At 41.8% G+C, this 10908-nt stretch overlaps 2 protein-coding genes across 2 annotated transcripts in view; one reads left to right on the forward strand and one right to left on the reverse strand.

The window, feature by feature from the left end:
- Window positions 1–416: 416 nt before the first annotated feature.
- Window positions 417–4377, reverse strand: si:ch211-175m2.5 (uncharacterized protein LOC568697 homolog). Its single transcript, XM_048230586.1, has 5 exons — window positions 4281–4377; window positions 3514–3678; window positions 3257–3356; window positions 2963–3093; window positions 417–2400 (listed from the first exon to the last, which is right to left on the reverse strand). Exons 1-5 carry the CDS (start codon window positions 4329–4331, stop codon window positions 2104–2106), a joined length of 744 nt encoding a protein of 247 aa, XP_048086543.1. The 5' UTR covers window positions 4332–4377; the 3' UTR covers window positions 417–2103.
- A 6125-nt stretch (window positions 4378–10502) lies between these two features.
- The window catches only part of tmsb1 (thymosin beta 1), a 5490-nt gene continuing 5084 nt past the window's right edge, over window positions 10503–10908 (forward strand). Inside the window, exon 1 of the mRNA XM_048232251.1 lies at window positions 10503–10630. The gene's annotated coding sequence lies outside the window, so the exon portion shown is untranslated. The remainder of the gene's footprint in view (window positions 10631–10908) is intronic.

Genomic DNA, 10908 nt, shown 5'->3' on the forward strand with positions numbered 1-10908 from the left:
ACATTCTGCCAGCTCTGTGCTTGAAGCTCAAAGCAAGTTCAAAAAAGTGCAGCAAGATTGCCCATGTTGATATAATGTACACTTCACCTTTAGTGTCATTGGTAATGCTTGGTATTCAGTGTTATGCGAGCTCATTGGCACATGCTGGCACAGACTGCAGAAGGTACACCCATATGTAAATGACAGAACTAGTGCGGGGGCTTTCATGGCTATTAGGTCAAAACTCAGGACAAGAGCGAGAATCACCCTAGAATGATCACATTAACGCTTGGGCAAAGGTGATCCCCTGCAATGCTTAATCTTGAATGGCATGTTGCAAACGTCCCCAGGAAGAACACTAGACCTCATGTTCTATTCCAGCTGTTGGATTCTAGGAACAGCACTGCAAACACTCAAGGAGATACATTAGAAAAGCATTTGAAACCACATAATTTTATTTAACTCAGATTTGTTCAAATCTATATATATTATTTACACAAGCGCCACAGAAATATCAATAAGGGTTTTTACACAACATTCAGATCAGTACCGACTTCAAAGAAGAAACAGTTACAAGTGTTAAGCTCTATCTCCCCCTGGTGGTCTAACAGCACATTACCATTAGCCATGTCATGTCATACATATTCAGTGGCTTAATTGAGTTTAAGATTAGAAACATCCAGAATTCTCTTGGGTTTGCCTTGAGATGTGTTTGCTAATTCACTGGCTGCCTTAGTGCATAATATACCTCATAAATATGAACTTTTAAATCCATCCGATATAAATAAGGCATTCTCTGGCAGTATATTACTTCCCCTCAGACTGACCTTTGGCTGGGTCACGGATGGAAAAGTCATAATGGATCTCTATGGTAAAATGCAGGAAAAAAAGCTCAATGCTAGGGTGTATATTGCTGTGAATAATCAAATCAGTATGGCTTTGTAGCTCCATACAATTACACAGACACCTAAGTACTGGACAATGCATACATGTGTGCAGCAACATAGTATAAAGCAAAGATTCTAGAGCACTGATCTATCTTGCTCCGCTCTAGGATCTTTGGTATAAAGCAAAGATTCTGTATCACAGTCTTGTTTATTTTGGCCGGCCACCTCACAATATCTATTCTCCACTGTGTTGCTCAATAGTGCTGGTGACTGTAACCGTTATTACCTACATGGGCATCTGTACACTACCAATCAAAGCTCTGGCACTTGTCCACTTGCATGTGAACTACAGCTGCTTATGGCATCATAGGTGCTGACAGGGAAGTAGTTCTACTTTCATAGAAACTCAAATCTTACAGCAAATATCATGTAAGGCCAACAGCCTTGAGATGTTGAGCAGTAGCTCACCCCACGTTAGCATCAAGCATATTTTACTATACACAAAACACAGCATTATATCACTTTGCTGTTGCTAAACAGACATTTTGCGTGAGTCACAATTTGGTTACGGTGATGTTCAGTAATTGTTCAACAACAATTATAATGAACTTGAATCTTAACAGATGATCTGTTGAGCCTCTCTACCCGAGTAAAGTGTTGCCAAAAAACTCAAACACTATCTGGCGGTTCTGTACTTGAAGCTCAAAGCAAGTTCAACAGAGTGCAGCAAGATTGCTAATCAGCAAGATTGATATTGATATAATGTACAGTTTACCTTTAGTGTGACTTTGGGGAAAATACTTGGTATTCAGTGTTATGCAAGCTCATTGGCACATGCTGGCACAGACTGCAGAAGGTACATCCATTTGTAAATGACAGAACTAGTGCGGGGGCTTTAATGGCTATTAGGTCAAAACTCAGGACAAAAGAGAGAATCACCCTAGAATGATCACATTAACGCTTGGGCAATGGTGATACCCTGCAATTCTGCAGCTGCTTAATCTTGAACGGCATGTTGCAGATGTCCCCAGGAAGAACACCAGACTTCATTTTCCAGTATTTCTACTGTATATTAGGAACAGCACTGCAAAGGCTCTAGGAGGTAAAATAGAAAAGTATTCCCAATCTTAGAGCACTAACATTAATGCATTATGGGGAAAGGGGTGATGGAAAAGGCACATGTTAGACAAGCACCCTGGAAACAACAGGGGACGAGAATCAGTGGTGGAATTGCTCATCATGCACTGCCATCCTTAGCCTTCTCCCCCTTGGCCCCCTTGTCCCGTGGCAGCCTGCCCAGGTTGTAGAACTCGGCGTTGGGGCGCATGTCCGTGAGGTGGGCCAGCCGGTTGGACATGGCGAAGAAGGCGGCGATGGCGGCGATGTCCCAGGCATCCTCGCGGTCCAGACCGTGCTCCTCCAGCGCCAGGAAGTGCTGCTCAGTCACGTTTTCGCTGCGGCACACGGTCAGAGCGAAGTCCAGCATGGAGCGTTCTCGAGGACTCAACTCGGCGGTGCCATAGTTCACTGCCACCTAGGGGATAGGAGGAGTAACTACATGATCACAGCAATCATAAACAGCAAAGTTACTGTTTAATATACTGTACTCATGCAGAGAACCTTAAAGGTTACAAAACACACACACACACACACACACACACGTCAAGTCAGTCACAAGAGACCCTAAATCATATTCATACACAGTGGACACCAGGAGGCTTCAGATATTGAGCCTGTGATGTGTCTCAGTGTTGGATTTACGTCAGCTGCATTTTTTTTGTGACATTCTAAAGTAATCCACTGGCCATTTTGGAGCAATTTCAAAGGGCACTGAGGACTCCACAAATCATTTAACACAGGCCCTCTTCCAATTAAATTATGCTCCTCTGGGATGAGTGAAGGGCTGGAGACTTTGGCTCCTGATTTGTGCTGAAGGTGAAGTGTTTCCACTGTCACCACTGTTAGAGCGATGAGCTAGTATAATGAATGCTTCTGTTTAAAATGTACAGGCACGCAGGCCAGGTAAACATATAACACATATAAAGAGTGTGTGTGTGTGTGTGTGTGTGTGTATAAAAGTGTGAGAAAATACAAACCTGATCTGCTAGTGTAGGTTTCTTGGAATAGATGCGATGCAGTGCACTATGGGAAATGACGCAGTACAGGCAGTGATTCTGGGTACTGGTGGCGACAACAATCAGCTCGCGGTCTGCCTTTGACAAATTTCCTGCAGCCAAAAAATGCATATGCAATAATCAATGGTTTCAAATTGGTCCTCAATAAAAAGTTCCTGCTGGCATTGACTTGCAAATGAATAGGCCTATGCCCTGCTTATCTCTGTGCAGATATGTTCACTTTGTTTTATCAAATATCACAGTGTCAAATGTCACCTGTTTCTTTGTTCATCAGGACATTGTAATATGCAAAGAATGCTCGGAATTCATCCGGTCTATGAGACAGTGCCTTGAACACATTAGGAAGGAATCCACCCTGATGAAACAGAATATATATATATATATATATATATATATATATATATATGTGTGTGTGTGTGTGTGTGTGTGTATGTGTGTGAGACTTTGTTAGTTTATGACATAATAAATGGTCAACAAATATCCAAATGAGACAGAGGAAAGGAGCAATATACCTTTGTTTCCACCTCCTCCATAAGTTCCACTATGTCATAAGGCAGATTTTTCTTGTAGGGAACCGGATAACGACTAACATTTTTATTATTACTGGAGGAGCTGCAGTACCTCAGGAGAATACCTGGTGTCCTTTGATATACTTTGTCTACCTGTTGAATGGTGGACTACACACACACACACACACACACACACACACGGAGTAGCAAGGTGAGTTCAACAAAGGTAGCTCTGTCCGTGAGAGATCAATTCCACTGCCTGCCACAGAAATGAAAGCGATGTATTTGGTAGGTGCAGTCTGCCATATCCACAAGTGGATTGAGGAAAGTTGAACGGTGGTGGAGCGATATTCTCTAGATTAGGAAACTGTACTGTTCTGTCTGATGTCAGCACAATTGTTTATGTGGTAAAAAACGAATTCAGCTAGTTATAGTCACCAACGATGCAGTGCAATGGTGAAGTAGACATACAGACGACTGAACAGGCTATAGCCTATATATAGGCTACCATCTAATCATTCCACAAGAGGGGAACACTTACAAAGGCCTACCCGAGGCCTACTTGTAGGACAACTGTCAAAACCTTTCAGTAACGTTTAAAGGTTAGGCTATACAGAGCAAATCTAGCCTACCATCGTCAAGCAAATAACTTAAGCATTGAGAAGGCAATGTGATTCCACACTGCTTTGGAAGGTTGTCATTCGTCCCCCACCCAACCAAAACGCATCCCTCGAATATAGCTGTTACTTAAAAGTGAAATTGGGTCTTACCAAGGCAATTTTAGCGGGACGAAATAACTTCAGACTACGGCAACACGCCATTACGATGTGACCAACTATTGCTTGCCCGACACTGCTTGGAGATAGAAAATAGATAACTTCCTGGTTCTCCAATGTCTTCAATGGCCAATCGTGGGTAGGGATACAAAGAAACGCCTTTCGAATGTAGCCAATTGGATTCACCGTCAACTCGCCCCCACTCGAGTGTTTTGAGTAATACAGTAGGCTGTCAACTCTCGTCTTGTGTTCTGTTAACTCTCTCTCGTCACTGCCCTATGTCTTTCATTGCTGAAATGTGAAATAGATCTAATTAATTAAATATGATGTAATTACAGCTAAAGGAAGGGAGTTTAGTACTCAGGGCCGGTTCTACATTTGGGTGGGCTGGTAGACATTTTGGGTGGGCAACATCAAAACAGTCAATTTGGATCAAAATTGACATTAAACACAAAACACAAACACACAAAAAAATCTGTAGGCTACTACCTAGCTCAAGTTGCTGCAGCAACAGCCAGGGATGGGCAGTATTTCTGATAGGCCTACATGTATTTAAATAAGTATTTCAAATACAATAGTATTTTGTCATCTGTATTTTATTTTGTTAAAGAAAATGGCTTCATATTTTGTATCAAAATACTTTATAGTGTATTTTTGTAGTTTAAAAATACTGCCAAATATTTTTGGTAAAACCAATAGTCTACTTTTGGTGATGTGATGACATCATAAAAGTGCAAGTAGCCTCTGACTGGTGCTGATTTAGTAATTTGTTTAATTAAATTGTTTAATTTAATTAGTTAACTTGTTTTGATTATAATATTGAGATTCAGAAAGCTGATTCAGTGCAAGTAGGTTGCTCACACATACAATACACTCCCTCTCATACCAACCTCAAGTTTCTTGAGAATCATTCTTGAGAACTTCATCCAATTGGAACATGGAACTGGTTATGTGTTTGCCCTGTAATATTACTCTATGCATTGACAATGTCAGAGATTTGTATGCACTTTGTACCGCTTGACATGTTGAGTGCATCTGGTCAGCATAGTCGATCTGTTGACTGTTTGCAGGTTATGGTATGCCTTGTAGGCAGAGAAAAGCTGTTGCTCTGAAACACTGTCTACTTAAGGTGTAATTCTGTCATTTGAACCCAGGGTCTTTTTCACCATGACAACGAGTCGAACACCTCCTCGAGAGCTAGATTGCGTTGATCAAAGGAGTACCGAGTTGGACCGGCTTTAACGCTTAGCCTACCCCCCAAAAGGCTAACAGTGCAAGTACTAAGGGCAGTGCGCCAAACGTATCCAAACCGCCATTTTTTAACCACTAATACAGTAATGCTCAAAATAGCACCACAATTCTGCAGTACTATGAATAGGCACTGCGTTTAATCTATTCCATCATCAGTACACTGATTATTTGAACCAAAGGTCTCAGATATAATCGTATTTTAAGGATCTTTGGTTCAAATAATCAACAGAGTCAGTGTACTGATGATGGAATAGATTAAATAGACCAATATGGAAGGTTTGCAAAGTGATATCATACTGCACACGGTACACCCCCCTACACATAACCATTACATATGAGGTGTTGGGGTCTGGACCCGTGTAATAATTGCAGGTGTGCTATGCCCTTTAACTGTGTCCTCCTCATAACTGGGCCTGCTGTGTGTGAGTGTGTGTGTGTGTGTGTGTCTGTGTGCTATAACACACATACATAAGCCTACTGAGTATGTACCAGCTAGCTACCATTTCACTCAACACCAACTCATCTACATCCACGCTGGATTTGAAGCTGCACACTGCATAAATAAACACTGCAAAATAAAATATATTGACTTTGTTTAGGTGGGGAAGACACAATGCTTGGGTGTCTCTGCACTCACTGACAACGCCGACATTAATGTGCACTAGCCAAAACGTCCAGTAGGTGGAGACAGAGACGTCCTGCTAGATAGGCTTCATAGCTGTGTCACTTTCTCTATGATAAAAAAAAATAAAAAATACATCTATGGTGAGTATAACTGTTGTCCACTGTCCGGCGTGGGGGGATTGCTCGTGCCCACTCCAGCTTACTGCATGTGAGCACCTGAAGAGCAAAACCAAGTTAAAGCTGTCTCCCATAATAGGCAGGGGTCTCGGCAGGGCTCATGAAAGCTGCACGTGTTCCATAGATTTTTTTTGCCATGGGTTTTAGGCCCTCAGACAGATAACATTTAAGACTGTGGTCCATATCTCTCCAAAAGCAAACGAAACATTTCTTCTTTCACATTTAATTTCTCTGTTACCCTGAGGAGACCAATGTGTAACCTTTCTTATCCCCCTCCTGGCTGATAAGTGGTGGATCAGAATTGGGTTCCTAAGATTATGAAGTAGTTCACTCAGCTGACTAGGCGAGAAAGGCTGGGGAGAGTTGTCAGCATAAACCTCGCAGGAACCTCACTCTGTGGGCTTATCTGGGAAATCGTAGTCTCTCTGTCTCGTAGTGCTTTGTAACAAGCTTCCCTACGTCCCTGACTGCTGAGGCAGACATGTCCTTTAGCAGGGGTCTCCAATCCAACATGTTTTCCTCTGAAAACTACTTTGGCAAAATAAATGTGGCTGAGAGCTACTCATGTTTTATATTGGTAGTAGTGACATGTATAGCCTAGCTGTTGAATGAGCTTTGTATACATCCTTCTACTCCTTTCAACTCCTTTACCCTCTACACTGCTACCTGGAAACAGGGCCACTTTTAGCCTACTATAATAAGGAGGGCTGGTAGAAATATTGGGTGCAACATAACAAAACAGTCAAATTGGATCAACATTTACATAAACACCAGCAGGTTGAGATGGGGCTTTAGGCCTATGTGTTTCAGAGCTTGACAACAGCGAGGATGAATTTACCCTCCTGTTGTGTTTGTTTTATGTTTACTAGTTTTGTGTTACTGGTCAAAAATGGCCGCTGGATTATAACTTGTTATAAATCCATAGTAACACACATATTATCATCTAATGTTGTGCTAGACCTTTGTATCAACTTGTATTCTATTGAATATAAACAGTTTTGTACTTTCATTTGCTATTTATGGCCTGCAGGCCTCACTGACCTGAGCTCATGCAAGTCAGAAAGGGGAAGATTCTATTGGGGAAAGGTCCCAGTGGGGGCTGGCATAGAAGCAAAGAGGGGGAGTGAGGGTGTGTTTGTGTGTGTGTTTTAATGTACAGAAGCATATATACAGTCCATCTGATCAATAGGTTTGTGCCTGGACTCAATTTTAAACACTGACCATTTTCTCACCCATTCATTTCTAATGGCCAGTCATTTTTGACCGGAAATACACATGGGTGTTCTAAAGTTAAATAATACACTCAAATTGTTATAAAAATTATCAAAATTAGTTTTGTGTCTTCAGATGCCCTGTGTTAACAAAGTCAAGGAGCCTCATGATAGTCAGAATAAGTTAACAGCAGGAGGGTTTACAGAAGGTTTCAAAGTACAAGTGTGCTTATAAAGCTTGGAGTAGCAGTTTGGCCTTGACAGCAATTTGAAGCTCAATCAGCGCATCACTACAGGGGCATAGTAGCCGAGTAGCCTAATTATGTTGGATTCTAGGCCTCTTGTTATTTTTCATTGCATTCAACCAAATGTACACAGAAAACTATGCAAACATCTATATTCCAAATAAAACGTTTTACAGTTAACAGTTATTTACAACTGCTTACACACAATTTCAAATATCTTTGTATTTTTATTTACTCTCAGTGGCCACCCCACGTTTAGGAAGGTGCGTCACTAGGTAAGGTGGTGTTTGAGGGAAGAAGGTGGCAGGAGACAGCACTTCAATACAAAAATATATGCATTTATTGTCCATGAAATCACCAGGAAGAACAACAGGAATCCAGACATAAAATCCCAGGAAAGTTACGCACACTCAAGGCAACAATTTAACTTGCCATTCCAATTAGGCAACAGTGTCATATCAAAGACAAGGCGACCTTGCATAACTCCAGGCCAAACTTCCCTTGCCTTACAGCAAGCAAGGTTAACTTCTAAACTTCAATTCTGGGCAGCCGTGGCCCACTGGTTAGCACTCTGGACTTGTAACCGGTTGCCGACCAGTGGGCCGCGGCTGAAGTGCCCTTGAGCAAGGCACCTAACCCCTCACTGCTCCCCGAGTGCCGCCGTTGAAGCAGGCAGCTCACTGCGCCGGGATTAGTGTGTGCTTCACCTCACTGTGTTCACTGTGTGCTGAGTGTGTTTCACTAATTCACCGATTGGGTTAAATGCAGAGACCAAATTTCCCTCACGGGATCAAAAAAGTATATATACTTATATACTTATACTTATTCAGATTAAACATCAAACTCTGACTTCCCTTGCTGGAACCCTCTGGATCGCTGGATCTCTGGATCTTCCCATGTCTTCTGTGTTTCTAGTCTAGTCTCCCTAACATGAAATTAGCCAGCCTTTAAATAGGCCAGTCAATTACCCCAATCAAGACCTTGGGCTAAACCATGTACATGTAAGAGGGGTGATGGTCTGGGACCAATATCCCCACACAGTTTAAATCTTCCCTAGTACAAAGACACATACATACAACTACATACACAAGACATAAACACATACACAGCAATAAACATGAAACTGAGTGCAGGTGGGTGTATGTTTTGTTGCACAGTCTTTGTAGGTCTTTCAAAAGTTTACCATATGAGAGTGGGTGGATGAAAAGGAGAGGTGTCACTTTTCACACAAATCTATCTCTCTTGCAAAATATAACACTGCCTCAGATAGCAAAACTCAGTGACGTCTACAGAGATTCTGACTACAAAATGGCTCCTAGAATGCTCTGTGAACCTCACTTAAATAATTTACCTAGTTTGTGGTTGGTTACATTGAAATGGATCACATGATTGGAGGTCAGCTGATTTTGGATCACATGAGAAGTACTTTGATGAGACTTGAGACCATTGTTGTAGTGAGAGTGCATTAATCAAGACATGACAATGTGCACATTATTTACATTTCCTGCTTCCTAGTTAGTTTCTCTTGTGAGAAAAGGCAAAGGTTAGAGATATAATCAAAAGTTGTTGTAGCAGCAATATGTGACAATGGGTCCACCATGAGGTCATACCATCATGTGGTAGAGCAATTAATCAGCAGTTCACATGATCAGGAGTTTGATCAGTATAGAAACATTAGGACTCCTTACAAAACATCTCCAAGTATACTTTTTTTTTCTTTGCCACAGGCGTATTATATTGATTTGATGCTGGTCAAATTATTATGCTATGTCTATGTGTACGCATTGCCATGCTTTGCATGTCCTGTATCACTGGACTCAAGAATTTCAACCATTGTAATGAAGTTGTTCTCCATGCACTGCACATCTAGCTTATGCTGTATATGGTGGAAAACGTCATTCTAGTTTGGTACTGCTTTACTTGAAAATGCTATTTCTTGTTGTACTGCATCTACTAACTTAGCCTTAATGTTATGCTTCATATGTTCTACATATGCGCATGGAGCAAAATGCTGGAATGGTTGTGCCTTGCCACGTATTAGACTATTTAAATTCCCATATCACGTTATATTTACACCTACTTTGCATGAGTAGCTTATTGGAATGGAGGAAATTGTGCACATTCCCAGAGGTACTGGATCAAGAGGACCTTTCATTTCATTCAAATCAACGCAAAATGCATTAGAGGCAGGGGAGGCTGTCTTCCGCAGCAGAGAACCTGCACTGTTGTATTTTATAGTTTGACTCTGTTAGCTGTTAACTGTTAGCCTGGGAGCGCCCAGACCAACCAGCAAATTTGAATTTTGAGAAGCAGCGCTAACAAACCAGCTTGGCCTAGACAACTATAGTCATATCTAATGGCACGTCATCAGTAGCCAACTCTTGCACATCCAAACTGATTTTGCTTCCCACACAACATTATGCTAAAGGGACTTGACAATGCATTTCCTCACTAATGATCAGTGAATACCTATTCCAAAGCTATTCTATGTGACATAAGGTATTCACTGCCTTCATCATTAGGGGCGGAAATGCATTGTCAAGTCCAAATGAAGAAGATTGTTGAAATGCAGTATATAGCTTCATTACCTTGGGGATCATTTCTGCATCCCCATTCATTCATGCAGGGAAGTGTGGTTCTCTTCCTGCATGTGTTCCTATTGCGTGAGCGGACAGCTCCCATGCGCGAGATTGGGCCAATGACAGGCCGCGGGTTGGTTTCCATGTTACCCGGGAAGAAGGGCGTGATTTACTATTTAAACCGCTCACCTCCCACACGGATTACAGAAGTTCCCTAAACGCCTTGCCGTGCAAGACTCAGACGAGGACATTCTCAGGTAAGGCAAAGTACTGATTTAGAAAACTGACATAAACGTCTCGATTGCTTGTGCCGAGGCGTATCATATGTTGGCAATGCGTAATTTTCCCTGAGTAGAGGGAGCGCATCGTATTGATGATGCAGATTAAAGTGGTGTTTTCAGACTACTTGGTGATAGGTTTAGCAGGTGATGTGTTAGGTAAAAACACTATCACGGTAATAGATGTACTGTAGGCTGCTGTTGCCATGCGGGTCGCATCCAGATTAATCGTATTTTCTATTCTATCTGACAGTCGT

This window comes from Alosa alosa, chromosome 21 (genome assembly GCF_017589495.1).
Source record: "Alosa alosa isolate M-15738 ecotype Scorff River chromosome 21, AALO_Geno_1.1, whole genome shotgun sequence".
NCBI lineage: Eukaryota > Metazoa > Chordata > Actinopteri > Clupeiformes > Clupeidae > Alosa > Alosa alosa.